The sequence below is a fragment of the Mya arenaria genome, chromosome 9, assembly GCF_026914265.1.
Source record: "Mya arenaria isolate MELC-2E11 chromosome 9, ASM2691426v1".
NCBI classification, from domain to species: domain Eukaryota; kingdom Metazoa; phylum Mollusca; class Bivalvia; order Myida; family Myidae; genus Mya; species Mya arenaria.
In genome coordinates, this window is record NC_069130.1 from 57,545,659 (window position 1) to 57,564,976 (window position 19,318).

At 39.4% G+C, this 19,318-nt stretch overlaps 1 protein-coding gene across 1 annotated transcript; it reads left to right on the forward strand.

The window, feature by feature from the left end:
* The first annotated feature begins 4,120 nt into the window (after window positions 1-4,120).
* On the forward strand, window positions 4,121-8,090 carry LOC128246209 (uncharacterized protein K02A2.6-like). The gene is made up of 2 exons (XM_052964400.1): window positions 4,121-4,375; window positions 4,731-8,090. The coding sequence occupies exons 1-2, from the start codon at window positions 4,121-4,123 to the stop codon at window positions 8,088-8,090; spliced, it is 3,615 nt and encodes a 1,204-aa protein (XP_052820360.1).
* Window positions 8,091-19,318: the final 11,228 nt, after the last annotated feature.

Sequence of the window (19,318 nt, forward strand, 5' to 3'; positions counted from 1 at the left end):
AAATATGTAAGTTTATTAGAGATAAAAAGAGCCATTTATGGCCACGTTGAAGACGATATAAGTTCAAGTATCGTGTACCACCACGTGTCTCTGTCCGAGTGTATCCGTATGTGCGCCATGAGGCCGTGGTGTAAAGGAGTAGGGTACCAACGGAGGGTTCAAATATGCATGATGTATCCTCACTTCAACATAAGACCTCACCGTTTTACATTGTTGTACATTGTTTGTGTATCAACTGAATAGAAATGAGATTTATATATAGCCGTAAAATGGTTCTGTACATAATGCTTAGCTGAACGTTTTTGAAAGAGTTAGATTTAGAAATTGTTTTGAAATCGGGTTTTAAACTGCTTTTGTGGAGAGTACTTTCCTTGTTTTCCATATGTGTATATGAGGAAACTAAACGCGCCCACTTGCGGCCTTTTTGTACGAACCAGCATGGTAGAGGTTCACCTAGAGTAGATTTCAAACATTTGTTCATAGTCGCAATTACGAGGGGTGATCGCTAAGTTCGCGAAAATTGCTCATAACATTTTTATTCCAATACATCTGAAACTGTGTTATCCGCAAGATCAACTTATTTAGAGATAAAATGTAAAGCGAAATAATAATCGGCCAACAATAGCAACAATAAACGGTATCCTTGGCAACGCAACAGGCCCTAGTCGTCGCACGCCAAAATGTGTATTCTTTTTATAATACATTCACCACAAGTAATGCAATTTGTACACTGTTCTTATCGGCAAAAATCCGCGCAAATCTTGCATGTTCAATGTCAACGTCATGACGTCATTTCCGTAAAATTAAACGTTGTTTACCAGGGGTGCGTTTCAGATAGATTTTACGATCTGCCATTATCGTAAATTTACGATCATAATAACGACCAACTAAACGATAATCATAAAGGCGTTTCAGAAACGTCTCGTAAACTCTCCGGTCGTACGTAAAATATAACGATAAAGTTCAGCGTTAAAGCGAGTGACACAGTCTGAAGTAAAATGACGTCACGTCATATTAAACTGGTGAGCGCACCTGTCTTTTATTATAATAATAATAATAATAATAATAATAATAATAATAATAATAATAATAATACTTCCAATAATGGAATCAATTAATGTTACGATACAAACTGATTGACTATTTGCTGCTAATGCTACACTTATATCTATAGTAGAACATTGTGTTGGAGGCAGTGGCGGATATATATCGTGGGGGTACAATGGCCCGTGCCCCCCCCCCCCGTCGTTAGCGAGAAAATGAAGTTTATTTAAATCATAAATTTATTCCTTTTCGGGTAAAATGCTGATACATGCATAGCGTTTTTCTACGGTTGTGTACACCCCAGTTATTTATCCCTGGACCCACCACTTGGGTGGGTATTGCAACCATCGGACGCCGCCTCACAATAAAATGTAAGTCTTATGCGTTGTGCTGCTTGTGGGTTATTTAAAACGCATTTGTTCTAAGAATACGACATCAAAATGGGTGTTTACAAGTGACTACTATTACACAATGATGCATATAATTCTGTTTCTGCCGGGAAACCCGACACTCCCTAGAAATTTTTGTGTAACTCTGATAAAATTGGACAACAAAATACGATTGGTTTCATGCAGACAGCTAATTTTAAAGTTGTTATATTTTAAATTCGTATTTGATAAGTGAAATATTAAAGTACGAGTATTATGAATGACCTGAGAAGTAAAATGCAAACTTGCAGCATGGTGCTTATGATGATAGTAACGATGATGCGACGACAACGACAATGATGATATAATAATATTACAAGGACTACGACGACTAAGGTGATGATAATGATGGTGGGATGACGAAGAAAATGATAATGCAGAGACAACGACGATGATGAATATAATGATTATAATGATGATGATGGTACGACGACAATGATACTATTTATGATGTAACGATGATGACAATGATGATGCGTAAATGTTGTTGATGATTGATGATAGTGGTGGTGTTGCTGGTGATGATGATGATGATGATGATGATGATGATGATGATGATGATGATGATGATGATGATGACTGATTCGTATCCCCAACAACTGGCCTTAGTTCATATAAGGTAAAGTTCATACTTTTATGCATCAACACTTTGAGATGGAGGTATTGCCTTTGGGAAATGGTTCAAAAATATAATTTTGACTGGTTGGATATGTTGTATGAAGACAATTCATAAATCAATCTTTATTGTGTCAATCGTTGTGATAACTGTTAAATAAACAATATATTAGATCCATTCATAATACATGATAAAATAAACAGTTGCTGACATGATTCAAAGACTTGATACACATAATGACTAAAAGAAATATAGCTATTTTACAAGCTAGTCTCATCAAAACGCATTATTTAACAAAACAGTAGCTTAATAAGTGGTGCAGATTGTCAAAGTGGTTATATGTTCAGAGTGTCATGCAAATATTATCTACTATTTCTATTATTTTATAACCTACACTGGAGTATACACTATATACACCAATGTGTGTTGAAAGATGTGCCAGTCAAAGTAAAATAACAGCAACAGCAAGTTATTTGTATTCAGAAATATCAAAAATGTAGTATGAACGTTTCATTGAAATTAAATCCGTGGTAATATTACATGAACAACCATGGTTGTGTGTGTTTCATATATTATCATAGGATTCAATAAATGTTTCATTTAAATTTTTCCTTTATAATTCAAAATTGTTAAAAAGCTTGGAGGAGGTTATGTACAAATGGACAGATGACACTGTATAAATATATGTTTTGGAACTTAAAATGTTAATGGCTTTTCCAATTCAAAGTCAAACTTAAAAAAAGAAAACAAAAAGAAATTTCATTTCAACTTATGAGGTTAACACAAATGCCTCACTGCCTATGAAACAGTTTGAAATATTATGCTGTGTTGGAATATGCAATGAATTGTATTGTCTGTGTCCATATATATGTAGCTTAAAGTCTGCTTGGTCTGGTATCTCCAGTGGATGTTGGTAAGTACTGTTTTGTCACTAAAGAAAAACACGAGAATTGGACATTGAATTATGCTTGTTTGTCTAAAGACAATATAGTTATACCAACATATCGCACACCATTTTAAAGGTAATTGACTTTTCTTTCCATGTCACTTATTTAAAAATGGATTGTTTATATGTTGGTTGAGAAATTTGCATAAAACTGGACTCTACTGTGAAATCGGGTAAGTTTGAGTTACATACCTTGTTTCTTTTTTGTATATCAAAGACACTAAATATCTTCAGATGTGTTGTTGATCTCATTGTATGCACCCAAAATGGTTTTAAACAACATTTAAGTGACAAACAATGATTCAGATGCCTGTGCACCAGATTAAGATGTTTAACTATAAGAAAAAGAATGAAATGTTTATATCATGACATGATTCAATAAATGGTAACATTGTTTAATAATTCACTGACTATAATATGCCATAGAGGCCGGTAATATTACATTGAATCTGTTTATTGTACAGGCATTTATTTATCCGAATTAAAAACCATCCGAAAAATATGAATATCAAGAAGTGTTATACAGGACATGTTACACAGCAATGAAAGCAAATCAAATTCTACATCATATTCTATGCATAAGATGTACACAATGTCAGGGCATTAACTAAATATAACAAAAAGCTTACATTTTCTACAGTTAAAATCATTTTTTTGACAGATCGGCGGAAATAGAACATTTTCGTACTGTTTTGAGCTATTTTTAGACATTGTTTGAAAATTTCACACCAGCGAACGTGCTACACGCAATATTAAACTCTCAAATGTTGATAAAAATATACTTTGATATGGAGAAAATCTTCATCCGCCATCTTGATCGTTAAGTTTACGCGTTCCTCTAGTCGGTCGTAGGTTTACGATTAGAATTAACGATAAAGCAGGTGCACGTTGCGTCTCTGAACCGGTGCCGATCGGTAATTTTGATCGTACTACCAAAATCAGCTAACGATCGCCTTAACGATCGTCTCTGAAACGCACCCCGAAATAAGCAGCTTGTTTATTTGAACAGTCAAGGAAACCAAACCAGTGTCATGACGTCAACTAGACACGTTGAATTTACGGAGCGTCATTGAATTGTGTGTCAGAATGGGAATGACACCAGTTGAAACGATTTCAAAGATGAAAACGAGCGACACTTCAAAGGAGTTTGACCTGGCATTCATCTACAAATGGCACAAACGATTTAAGAACGGCAGGAAATCGATTGAAGACAATAAGAGAGAAGGTAGGCCTTCAAAAGTGATTCCTACTGGTCGTGAAAAAGTGAGGAATATCATCCGGGAAGACAGACGAAAAACATTGAGATTGATCGCTGTAGTGGCCAATCAGAGCCCACTATTGGTAAACCCGCCTCTGTGTATGATAAGCCCGCCTCTGGCTAACAGTTGCATGTATGTTGATAGTTCAGTTATTGATTAGATTCAAGATCGTGTGCGTATGAGTATGAATGTAATAAAGCTATATTAAACCATCCCGTTTTGGGTCTGTTATATACATTACACTGACAACATTACATTGGCGACGAGGATTGAGGATTAAAGTGCTAGTAGATTAACATATGAAATACGTCAGTGTCAGGATTAACGCACAATGGCTGGATTAGCGCCGTTCCCGAAATTTGATGTGTACGGGGAGGAAACATCCCTTGGCACAAGATGGACTAAATACGTGACAAAGTTGGAAAATTTGTTCACAGGACTTAGCATTGACTCCAAAAAAACGGAGGAAAGCGCTATTACTTCACTATGCCGGAGATGAAGTATTCGAAATATACGAAACATTGAATCTTGGAGACAGCGATTCAAACTACGATGACGTCAAGCAAGGGTTAACAGGCTATTTCCAACCGAAGAAAAACAGAGAGTTCGAGCGGTTCGAATTTAGGAACCTAAAACAACATCACGCCGAAACAATAGACCAATTTGCAACTCGCCTCCGCCAAAAGGCAGATAATTGTGAATTTTCGGACAAAGACGGTGAAGTAAGGAGCCAAATCATCCAAGGCTGCGTGTCAAAGAAACTACGACTTAAATGTCTGGAAGAAGACAAGCCGCTTAAAGATATTTTAACAATGGGAAGAACAATGGAAATTGCGGACAGACAAGCCAAAGCAATGGAACCGCAACACAGCGAAGTAAACAAAATTAAAGCCACACTGCAACACACAAAACCGCAACATGCAAATTATAGCTATCCACCCTCAGCACAAAGAAAACGTCAACAACAGTCACAATCACAAACGTGCAGAAACTGTGGCGGCATATATCCACATCAAACCAAGTGCCCAGCTTACGGGGCAACATGTACTTATTGTCGTAAACCAAACCACTTTATTGGCGTATGCAGAAAACGAACGCGTAAGGCTCAGGTTCATGGAATTGACCAGGTGGAAAATAAGGCACATAAAGAACATTCAATGTCGGATACAGACACATTATTTGGAGTCAACGTTTTGACAGATAACAAAGTGCCAAAGATAATATTAAGCATAAATGGTGTTCAAACGAAAACTCTAATTGATACCGGAAGTTCAATAAACATAATCAGCCAAGATGTTGTTAACAAAATGAAACCAATGCCAATGCTGAAGGAAACAAACATAGAAGTGTTCGCATTTGCACAAAATAAACCGTTAACTATAAAAGGCAAATATACATTTACAGTGGAAACTAAATCAAAAGTGACAGCAGCAGAATTTCACGTTGTTCAGGGATCATCAGTGACATTAATCAGTTACCAGACATCTGTTGAACTCGGTATTGTGCCAGTAATAAACTCAGTGAACAATAACAAATACGAGGAATTATGTGACAAATATCAGTCCGTGTTCACTGGAATAGGCAAATTAAAAGACAAACAAATCAAGTTCCATGTTGACGAAAACGTCGTGCCTATAGCACAACCAGCTAGAAGAATTCCATTCCACGTGCGAGAAAAAGTGGAACAGGAAATAATACGACTAGAACAGCAAGATGTCATTGAAAAGGTGGACGGGCCGACACCTTGGGTTTCGAACATTGTTGTAGCATCAAAGCCAAACGCTCCAGACCAAATAAGGCTTTGTGTAGATATGAGAAAAGCAAATCAAGCATTGAAACGCGAGCGTCATGTAGTGCCTACAACTGATGACATAATCCTGGAATTAAACGGATCAAAGGTGTTCTCCAAAGTGGATTTTAATAAAGGATTTCACCAGCTTGAGCTGTCCGAGGAGTCACGCAACATGACAGTGTTTGCATCACATGTCGGATTATACAGGTACAAACGACTGAATTTCGGTGTAAGCGTAGCGCCAGAAATATTCCAGAATGAAATACGACAAGTGCTTACAGGTCTCGAGGGAACATTGAACATATCGGATGACATTATAATACACGCACCAAACCGTGACGAACATGATCGGAGACTCGTAGCCGTACTGCAACGAATGCAAGACAAAAATCTCACACTCAACAAGCAGAAGTGCGAATTTGGTAAAACCTCTGTCAAATTCTATGGCTTTGTTTTTTCGGACAAAGGCATAAGTCCCGATCCGGCCAAAATCACAGCAGTTCAAAATATAGCCGAGCCGAAGACTACAGGTGAATTAAGGTCATTCTTAGGTATGACCAATTACCTCTCAAAGTTCATTGACAAGTACTCTACAATTACGGCACCCCTGCGCGATTTATTGAACGATAGCAGCGATTTTAAATGGACAAATCAGCAGCAGACTGCTTTCGACCAGCTGAAACAAGCGCTATGCAGCGATACAGTGATGAGCTATTTTGACCCGAAAAAACACACAGAACTCTGGGTAGATGCAAGCCCCGAGGGAATATCAGGGATATTAATACAAGAAAACAAAGTTATTGCATATGGAAGCCGGTCATTGACGCCAGTGGAAAAGCGTTACAGCCAAACAGAACGAGAAATGCTTGCATGTGTTTGGGGCTGCAAACATTTTCACATTTACTTGTATGGAAAGGCATTCCAGCTAGTAACCGACTGCAGACCCCTGCTCTCAATATGCACAAACTCTAAACAAATACAGTCAGCTAGACTTGAACGATGGCGATTGAGACTTACCACCTACAATTTTACAGTCAAGCACATGCCTGGAAATAAAATGATAGCAGATTACTGTTCCCGACATCCAATAAATAATTACTCACACGAAAACATAGCCGAGGAATATGTGAATTTTATTGCCAATGCCGCAGTGCCCAAGTTATTAAATCTCCAAGACGTGTCAAGTGCCACAGCCAAAGATTGTGTGTTGACATGCATAATGTCCGCGCTTCAAAACAACACGTGGATTAAACAAACATGCGCCGGTGATGGCAGCTATAACTGTTATCAGCAGCTTGCAGACGAACTGACCGTCCTGTCAACTGAGCATGGAAACGTTCTCCTACGAGGAATCAGGCTGTGTATCCCAAACAGCCTGCAATCAAAAGTAATTAGCCTAGCACATGAAGGTCACCAAGGGAAAAACAGAACAAAAGCGCTCTTACGAGAAACCTGCTGGTTCCCCTATCTGGACAAATTAGTCGACGAACAATGCAGAAATTGCATACCATGCATGTCCGCATCACCACAAACGACAGTAGAACCGATCAAGCCAAGCCCATTACCAAAGAAACCGTGGGATGAAGTGTCAGTTGATTTTTGTGGGCCGTTTCCCACAGGAGAATATTTTATGGTAGTTATCTGTGACTACAGTAGATACCCATTAGTTGAAAAGTTAACAAGCCTGACTGCACAAAATGTCATATCGCACCTTGAAAGAATTTTTGGAATGTTCTCAATTCCAAGTGTGGTAAAATCCGACAACGGAGCGCCGTTCAATAGCCATGAATTTACGCAATTTGCAAACAGTATCGGGTTCAAACACCGGAAGGTAACCCCACTAGCCCCACAAGCCAACGGATTGGTAGAAGCATTTATGAAGCCACTAGTAAAAACAATGAAAACTGCGACAGCGTCTGGAAAGAACTTTAAATCTGAACTTACTATTTTTTCTAATGAATTACAGATCAACCCCACATCCAAGCACAGGACTTTCGCCATTTGAAATAATTTTCAATCGCAAAATGAAGACAAAGCTTCCAACATTTATCGTGCCGATAAATGATATATATGTACGCAAAAGGGATACTAAATCAAAGCAAAAGAACAAAAAGTATGCCGATGAGAAACGGAAGGCAAAACCGTGTACATTACAGCCAGGCGATCCGGTCCTTGTTAAACAACCCAAACAAAATAAATTAACAACGCCATTCAGTCATAAATGGGGATACGTCGTCAGACGAAAGGGATCCATGGTCACAGTACGCTATGATGGCCGTGAAATGATACGCGACGCCGCACACTTTAAGTTGGTACCTGTACCGCCCACACACAGCCAACAACATAAACAGCGTTCAGGACCGCGCGAGCAGCAAAACAACGAAAACGAACAACGGCGACCAAACAGACGTCGTCAGATGCCGATACGTTATCGTGATTGAATGAGTGTTAATTGTGATTTTCTTATCCAGGCCATAATGATGCCTGCATAGTATAAATGAGTTTTTAGATAATAATAGAGTGCTAATAACAAAAAAAAACTATTCACATGCAAAATGCTAATAAACTCAATTCGTGAAGTGTGTTAACCAATTCAGTGGAGTAATAACAATTAACTTCAAAATTCTGGGAGCGTCCAATGGACCAAAACATTGCAGAGATCCGAAACTGATTTACAACCACATCATGATAATTAAACGGACATTTGCTGGGAAATCTCTTCCCGGTCAAACCATTTACATGATATCATCTTAATGTTATAAAGACAAGCCGGATTATCTAACATTCGAACTTAATGCTTGTTCTTAATGATCTATAATGTGTGTGCTATTAGACAGTTTTATTACCTGACATTTTCTAAATTTGTGAGGAAAAAGGGTCAGAGGTTAATTTATAGACAGACAATAATCTTGTTTATTTTAATACATGGTTGCAAGTGATTTGATTATTGCAATGATATTTAAGAAAATGATAGTTTCTGTTAAAAAGATGTTTTTTTGTTGTTTTTCATTGATAAATCCTGGAAAAGTGTATGGTTAAGATATCTCAAATCCCTTGTGAGCTCCTGTTTAGCTTACCATCCCAAGGCGGCACAATAAACGTATTTTACCGGAAAGTATTAATATTGCCAACTCTGTGTGGTCACCATTACAGCATTGCATAAAGCTCTGGTAATAATTACGTAATGCACCATGATATATGGGTAAGTCAGCAATCATATCTATGTTTATATGATTTATTAATTTTTTTTCATATAAGTAAAATCAAATCCATGTAAAGGAGGGATGTAGTGGCCAATCAGAGCCCACTATTGGTAAACCCGCCTCTGTGTATGATAAGCCCGCCTCTGGCTAACAGTTGCATGTATGTTGATAGTTCAGTTATTGATTAGATTCAAGATCGTGTGCGTATGAGTATGAATGTAATAAAGCTATATTAAACCATCCCGTTTTGGGTCTGTTATATACATTACACTGACAACATTACAATCGCCACTGAACTCGACATATCTCTTTCAACTGTGCATGCGATTCTTACAAAAAAGTTAGGTATGTCGAAAGTCAGTGCGCGCTGGGTCCCGAAGTTGCTGTCGGACGAAGAGAAGCATACGCGTGCAAGGTGTTCAACTATATTCTACGCAGCAGAAGGTGACAGTAACCACAGACGAAACTTGGCTCCATCACAATGTACCGGAGAGGAAGGCCCAATCGTCGGTGTGGAAAACACCAAGTATATCGCCTATGTAAAAACTCGGATGCAAAGATGATGCTTAAAAGAGATGTTCATGTTATTCATGGATCGCTACGGGATGATCTTTCAGCAAAGAGTCAAAGGGGGAGGAACGGAGGATGCTGACCATTGATCTACGGTAAAAATCTATGCAACCATCGGATGTAACTAATAAATATATCATTAAACTTGAATGCTATAAAATTAATATGTTCATATATAGAGTTATAGAAATTGATTTATGTTATATTACAATACTTGCTTGCATTGAAAAATCAGCGCCAGCATTGCTAACTGAAAGACGTTGATTTTCAGGTATAAAAGGGATCTCGTCAATGCTCTAAAGAGGAAACGGCCGGCTTTCGACCTGGATCGGGTTATCCTGCACCAGGATAATGCTCCTGCACATAGGGCCAACTCTACGTAGTTAGATTGAAATTTACCGGGATTTGAAGTCTTAGAACCCCCTCCCTACAGCCTCGATTTAGCCCCCATGGATTTCAGGAACATAACCATTCATTTTGTATAAGTACATAATAACAATCTTCATACAAAAGGTGTCAATTTAGAGCCGATTAAGGCTATTTTAAACATAAAACATATATTAATAAAGAACTACAAAATTCTGACAATAGAATAAAATAAAATATTACAATTTCCCTAAAATATTTTGGTTTTAAATCATAATCTAAAACAGGGCATTTAACTGCATCTTCAATAGGATCCATGTTTTTTTCAGTTTTTAACGCGCATGTATTTATTTTGATTTAGTACGCGTTCATTTTGAAACTATTTGCGTATTCTGCTTTTTATATTGCCTTTTGTAACTCGTCGATGTTATAATAATTGCGTTTTCTATGAGTTTAATTGCGTAATTATTACGCACAAACGCAGATTTCGCACTATATTAACCGCATAACATATTATAAATACTCCTTCCATCGCTAATACTAGCATGCTACTTAATATGAAGAACGCTGTCCGTAGCTATAGGAGCAGATTGGTAACAAGGTACATGTACATTAGATGTAAATGTTAGTGTAAAATTGGTCGTTGGCCACCGCAGTTCTAACAGCGCTGGGGTTTATACATCCCTGCGCGCATTAATTCGTCAAAAGTTAAAAATGTTATGTCGATCTGCCGATTGTTAATTCCGAGATAAAGTTATAAATGTCTACAGTAGCGGAATACAGCCTAAAAACTGTTAGGATTACATTGCTTGCATGTCAAACTAACCAAATATCACATGCGGATAGCTTATAAAGCACAGGGGAGCTAAATGCTTGGTCATGCTCCGCTAATAAAAACGTTTGTGTGAATACAATCAAATATATTATTTATATAAAATATCATAGTTTTAATATTCTAGACGGTTCATTAAATTTGAGATCTAATTATGACACGAATGGTCGCTCGTTTTAATCAAAGGCTAAACTAGATTACAATCGTTTGTAATTAGTCTTTTTACAAATAAAATGGAACATTTGCGGAGAGAGAAAAAGCCATTAATATTGAAACAAAAACTATCATCACACTTTTCGCAAAGGAAATTATGGAAACAATAGTTGAATGCTTAAGTTTAGTTTTGTGATAACCTGTTATTAAAATGTTATTCCGTGTATGTGCGTTGTGTTTTGTTATAAAATCTGTGAGTTTATTAGAGGTAACAAGAGCTTATTATGGCCACGTTGAAGATGATACAAGTTCAAGTATTGTGTACCACCTAGTGTCTCTGTCCGAGTGTATCCGTATGTGCGCCATGAGGCCGTGGTGTAAAGGAGAAGGGTATCAACAGAGGGTTCAAATATGTATGTTGTATCCTCACTTCAAAATGACTTCGACAGGACCTTCAGGTTCTAAAAGGGAGATGGTTTTGATTGACAAAAGCGATATATTATTGCCAGTGAGTATATGACAAGACAAGTTTTCAGATTTTGTGCTCGCAATTATTTGAATGTAAAGACAGACGATGATTTGTCGATGAATCTTATGTCGATCGATTCTGACGCTGGAATCAATCATTTGTTTGAAGAGTGCAAAATGACCCTCTATTTCCTGTAGTTCGCGGTGCCGTCTGCGCCTGCGCTGGATACATTTAATTGACAGTTGAGGTTGCAGTGATCTCAGGGCGATTGATGCTAACGCCATCTGACCTTTAATTTGTGATATAAAATTATGTTATTGCTTAAAAACGTGTTGTAATCTTTATTCCAGTCATTGTACATCGTAACAACCACGCGTTTATCATAACAATATGTACCTGATACTTGAAGCTATATAAGTGGTTGGAATGATAGACACTTCAACCATGGTTCCACACATTTATTATAGATTAAAAATTATTAGCTGTAAACTGAACTCAGAATGCGTCATTATGTGTATGAAATTATATAAATCAGCACCTACACAGGGAATACACGTGAACAAACTCCACAAAGGAAAATGATTTAATTGCGGCTGCTTAATTTTAGAAATAAAGATAATCCACAGTCAGATAATCCATGGCTAGATAATAAACGGCCCGAAAACCACGGATATAATTATATTCCAGGGACAAATAATCAACGAGCAGATAAACAACGGACAGAAAATAAACGGACAGATAATAAACGGATAGATAATCAATTGTCAGATAATGGACGTAGAGATGAACAACAGACAGATTATCAACGGACGGATTTTTTCCATGAAAACCCCCCACATTTTATTAAAATTCATGAAGCATTAAAATAGACAACCAGTCTAGCAATGCTATCCGTAAATATAGAAAATTCGTCCGATAATATTGTGCGTAAACATAGGAAACCAGTCCAGCAATGCTTTGCATAAGCATTGTAAAACAGTCCGGCAATCTTGTCTGTGAACATTGGGAACCAGTCCGGCAATCTTGTCCGTGAAAAAAGGAAACCAGTCCGGCAATAGCATTGCGTAAAAATAGAAAACTGTCCGGCAATGGTATGCGTAAACATGGAAGACCAGTCTGGCAATGTAATGTGTAAACATAGCACATCTGTCAATGCAACGCTGTACGTAATCATAGAAAAACAGTTTAGCAAAGTTAAGCGTAAACATAGAAAACCAGTCCGGCAATATTGTGCGTAGACTTCAAATATCATTCCGGCAAAGTTATGCGTAAACATAGAAAATCATGTCGGAAATTTTATGTTTATGTTCTGAGTAGAACATAGAACACCAGAACGGCAATGTTCTGCGTAAACATATAAAACCAGTCCGGCAGAGTTATCGTAAACATGGTTAACCAGTCTGGCATTTTATGTGTATGCATGTACAACCAGGGCGGCAATGTTCTGAGTAAATATAGAAAAACAGTCGGACAATTGTATGCGTAAACATGTAAAACCAGTCCGGCAATGTTCTGCGTAAACATGTAAAACCAGTCCGGCAATGTTCTGCGTAAACATGTAAAATCAGTCCTGCAATGTTCTGAGTAAACATGAAACTGCACAAGTTCAGCAGGCTTATAAAACCTAATGTTGTGTAATTTTGACACAAACATACGTTAAATCCAGCTTAATGTTTGCCAGTCTGCAACTCTTTTGCGAAGTATTTAAGTTGCATCTTACCTACCAAGTTTAATCTTATGGAACTTCACCAAGAAACCTCTGTATCTTTCTTAACTTATCCTGGGAAACTGCGACATTGCTTTGGGGAAATTGCGACACAATTGCTCAAAAGGAGGTAAGCTTTCCCAAATACTCGTCTCAGTGTAAGGTCAGTATTAAATCTATTTGATGATGATGATGATTATGACGATGACGATGATGATGATGATGATATAGACGACGACAACGACAATGACGACGAAGATGACAATACAAAACTTGCAGGGATGTGAATGTTACTATGTGAGTTTCAGACTGCGTTTCCCTAGTTGCCGAGCTGGGCGAAGACATCAAGGGTAATCTGAAAACTGAAGGGTCAAGGAGTGCCTTTTACTGTGACCCAGGATATCTTCAGATTGGTGGACACTTTGGGCAATGTTTGAATGGACAATGGACGAGGATGCCCCTTTGTGGTAAGAATGTTAAACAAAGTTTTGCACTTTTTCATTGATAAATTGTGACTTTATTCGTAACAAACAACACAAAATAATCTATTGCCTAATATATTGCACAAAAGCCATAAGATGGCAGTCAACGACATATCGAGATGGGTCCCCAGAACGAGCATTCGACGGAATATCGATGTCCATTTGGTGGACACATTCCTGCACCCACACAATGGGCGAAACTCAGAACTTCTGGGCCGTAGAGCTGACCCGTCCCGTCAAGCTAGAGGGCATCTGAATACAGTTCCGGTCAGATACATGTTGTAGTAAGTTTTTGAATATGTTTTGCCTATAACAGCATTTAAAAGATTTTTATGTGTAACTTAATAATTCAAGTATTTAGACATAAATACGATAATTATTTAGCGTTCTCTGACGTCACGCTTTTCCCATAATTCTTAGGTGTCGCCGTTTGAGCGCCAATTTCAATGTTAAGCGCACCGCCAGCCGAGCAGTTATTGTTTAATTATAGTTTAAATTTGATAACTAACTAAATAATATCAAAATTCTATATGGTCACCAGACATCAACATTTGAAATGATGGCTTCAGGGGACTTTAATGGAATCGTGAGATCAATAGCTTATTCATGGGTCATAAAATTCTTTGTGCATATGGTGTATATTACAAAATGGTTACGTAAATTAACAATATTGATGGGCTTAGTGTCATCGTTTAATTGAGATTAAGTTTCAGCTGTAAAAGTGAACTATCGTAGTATTATAAAGTGTTTATTTACTTGACTCCTTTTCGAAAGCCCATAGGAACACCGGCCGGACGATCTCTGTTTCCCACTCCCGAGTTATGTAGTGTTTAGTTACCTGACTCCTTTTCGATAGCCCATAGGAACACCGGCCGGACGATCTCTGTTTCCCACTCCGGAGTTATGTAGTGTTTAGTTACCTGACTTATTTTCAACAGACTATAGAAACACCGGCCGGCGATCTCTGTTTCCCACTCCCGAGTTATGTAGTGTTAAGTTACTTGACTTATTTTCAACAGCCTATAGGAACACTGGCCGGACGATCTCTGTTTCCCACTCCCGAGTTATGTAGTGTTAAGTTACCTGACTCCTTTTCAACAACCTATAGGAACACCGGCCGGTCGATCTCTGTTTTTCACACCCGAGTTATGTAGTGTTAAGTTACTTGACTTATTTTCAACAGCCTATAGGAACACTGGCCGGACGATATCTGTTTTTCACACCCGAGTTATGTAGTGTTAAGTTACTTGACTTATTTTCAACAGCCTATAGGAACACTGGCCGGAGGATCTCTGTTTCCCACTCCCGAGTTATGTAGTGTTTAGTTACCTGACTTATTTTCAACAGCCTATAGGAACACCGGCCGGACGATCTCTGTTTCCCACTCCCGAGTTATGTAGTGTTTAGTTACCTGACTCCTTTTCGATAGCCCATAGGAACACCGGCCGGGCGATCTCTGTTTTCCACTCCCGAGTTATGTAGTGTTAAGTTACTTGGCTCCTTTTCGACAGCTTATAGGAACACCGACCTGACGATCTCTGACTTATTTTCGACAGCCTTATAGGAACACTGACCTGACGATCTCTGTTTTCCACTCCCGAGTTATGTAGTGTTTAGTTACTTGACTTATTTTCAACAGCTTATAGGAACACCGGCCGGACGATCTCTGTTTCCCACTCCCGAGTTATGTAGTGTTAAGTTACTTGACTTATTTTCAACAGCCTATGCGAACACCGGCCGAACGACCTCTGTTTTTAATCCCGAGTTATGTAGTGTTTAGTTACCTGACTTATTTTCAACAGTGTATAGGAACACCGGCCTGACGATCTCTGTTTCCCACTCCCGAGTTATGTAGTGTTAAGTTACCTGACTTATTTTCAACAGCCTATAGGAACACCGACCTGACGATCTCATTTTTCCACCCTCGAGTTATGTAGTGTTTAGTTACCTGACTTACTTTCAACAGCCTATAGGAACACTGGTCGGACGATCTCTGTTTTCCACTCCTGAGTTATGTAGTGTTTAGTTACTTGACTCTTTTTCGACAGCCTATAGGAACACCGGCCGGACGATCTCTGTTTCCCACACCCGAGTTATGTAGTGTTAAGTTACCTGACTCCTTTTCAATAGCCCATAGGAACACCGGGCGGACGATCTCTGTTTCCCACTCCCGTGTGATGTAGTGTTTAGTTACTTGACTCCATTTCGATAGCCCATAGGAACACCGGCCGGACGATCTCTGTTTCCCACTCCCGAGTTATGAAGTGTTAAATTGCTTGGCTCCTTTTCAACAGCCCATAGGAACACCGACTTGACGATCTCTGTTTTCCACTCCCGAGTTATGTAGTGTTTAGTTACTTGGCTCCTTTTCGATAGCCCATAGGAACACCGACCTGACGATCTCTGTTTCCCACTCCCGAGTTATGTAGTGTTTAGTTACTTGACTCCTTTTCGGTAGCCCATAGGAACACTGGCCGGACGATCTCTGTTTCCCACTCCCGAGTTATGTAGTGTTAAGTTACCTGACTCCTTTTCGATAGCCCATATGAACACCGACCGGACGATCTCTGTTTCCAACTCCCGAGTTATGTACTGTTTAGTTACCTGACTCCTTTTCAACAGCCCATAGGAACACCGACCTGACGATCTCTGTTTCCCAGTCCCGAGTTATGCAGTGTTAAGTTACTTGACTTATTTTCAAAAGCCTATAGGAACACCGGCCGGACGATCTCTATTTTTCACACCCGAGTTATGTAGTGTTAAGTTACCTGACTTACTTTCAACAGCCTATAGGAACACTGGCCGGATGATCTCTGTTTCCCACTCCCGAGTTATGTAGTGTTTAGTTACCTGACTTATTTTCAACAGCCTATAGGAACACCGGCCGGACGATCTCTGTTTCCCACACCAGAGTTATGTAGTGTTAAATTACCTGATTCCTTTTCAATAACCCATAGGAACACCGGGCGGACGATCTCTGTTTCCCACTCCCGATTGATGTAGTGTTTAGTTAACCTGACTCCATTTCGATAGCCCATAGGAACACCGGCCGGACGATCTCTGTTTCCCACTCCCGAGTTATGTAGTGTTAAATTGCTTAGCTCCTTTTCAACAGCCCATAGGAACACCGACCTGACGATCTCTGTTTTCCACTCCCGAGTTATGTAGTGTTTAGTTACTTGACTCCTTTTCGATAGCCCATAGGAACACCGACCGGACGATCTCTGTTTCCCACTCCCGAGTTATGTAGTGTTAAGTTACCTGACTCCTTTTCGATAGCCCATAGGAACACTGGCCGGACGATCTCTGTTTCCCACTCCCGAGATATGTACTTTTTAGTTACCTGACTCATTTTCAACACCCCATAGGAACACCGACCTGACGATCTCTGTTTCCCAGTCCCGAGTTATGTAGTGTTAAGTTACTTGACTCCTTTTCAACAGCCTATAGGAACACCGGCCGGACGATCTCTATTTTTCACACCCGAGTTATGTAGTGTTAAGTTACCTGACTTATTTTCAACAGCCTATAGGAACACTGGCCGGATGATCTCTGTTTCCCACTCCCGAGTTATGTAGTGTTTAGTTACCTGACTTATTTTCAACAGCCTATAGGAACACCGGCCGGACGATCTCTGTTTTCCACTCACGAGTTATGTAGTGTTTAGTTACCTTACTTATTTTCAACAGCCTATAGGAACACCGGCCGGACGATCTCTGTTTTCCACTCCCGAGTTATGTAGTGTTAAGTTACCTGACTTATTTTCAACAGCCTATAGGAACACCGACCTGACGATCTCGGTTTCCCCACTCCCAAGTTATGAAGTGTTTAGTTATTTGACTTATATTCAACAGCCTATAGGAACACCGACTTGACGATCTCTTTTCCCACTCCCGAGTTATGTAGTGTTAAGTAACTTGACTTATTTTCAACAGCCTATATGAACACCGGCCTGACGATCTCTATTTTTCACACCCGAGTTATGTAGTGTTATGTTACCTGATTTATTTTCAACAGCCTATAGGAACACTGACCGGATGATCTCTGTTTCCCACTCCCGAGTTATGTAATGTTTAGTTACCTGACTTATTTTCAACAGCCTATAGGAACACCGGCCGGACGATCTCTGTTTTCCACTCACAAGTTATGTAGTGTTTGGTTTCCTGACTTATTTTCAACAGCCTGTAGGAACACTGGCCGGACGACCTCTGTTTTCCACTCCCGAGTTATGTAGTGTTTAGTTACCTGACTTATTTTCAACAGCCTATAGGAACACCGACCTGACGATCTCTGTTTCCCCACTCCCAAGTTATGAAGTGTTTAGCTACTTGACTTATTTCAACAGCCTATAGGAACACCAGCCGGACGATCTCTGTTTTCCACTCCCGAGTTATGTAGTGTTTAGTTACTTGATTTATTTTCAACAGCCTATAGGAACACCGGCCGGACGATCTCTTTTTTTCCACTCCCCAGTTATGTCGTGTTTAGTTACCTGACTTACTTTCAACAGCCTATAGGACACCGGCCGGACGATCTCTGTTTTCCACTCCCGAGGTATGTAGTGTTTAGTTACTTGCCTCCTTTTCGACTGCCTATAAGAACACAGGCCGGACGATCTCTGTCTTACACTCCCGAGTTCTGTAGTGTTAAGTTACCTGACTCATTTTCGATAGCCCATAGGAACACCGGCCGGACGCTCTCTGTTCCCCACTCCCGAGTTATGTAGTGTTAAGTTGCTTGGCTCCTTTTCAACAGCCCATAGGAACACCGACCTGACGATCTCTGTTTTCCACTCCCGAGTTATGTAGTGTTTAGTTACTTGACTCCTTTTCGATAGCCCATAGGAACACCGGCCGGACGATCTCTGTTTCCCACTTCCGAGTTATGTACTGTTTAGTTACCTGACTCCTTTTCATTAGCCCATAGGAACACCGGCCGGACGATCTCTGTTTCCCACTCCCGAGTTATGTAGTGTTAAGTTACCTGACTCCTTTTCAACAGCCCATAGGAACACCGACCTGACGATCTCTGTTTCGCACTCCCGAGTTATGTAGTGTTTAATTACCTGACTTATTTTCAACAGCCTATAGGAACACCGGCCGGACGATCTCTGTTTTCCACTCCCGAGTTATGTAGTGTTTAGTTTCCTGACTTTTTTTCAAGAGCCTATAGGAACACCGACCTGACGATCTCGGTTTCCCCACTCCCAAGTTATGAAGTGTTTAGTTATTTGACTTATTTTCAACAGCCTATAGGAACACCGACCTGACGATCTCTTTTCCCACTCCCGAGTTATGTAGTGTTAAGTAACTTGACTTATTTTCAACATCCTATATGAACACCGGCCTGACGATCTCTATTTTTCACACCCGAGTTATGTAGTGTTAAGTTACCTGACTTATTTTCAACAGCCTATAGGAACACTGGCCGGATGATCTCTGTTTCCAACTCCC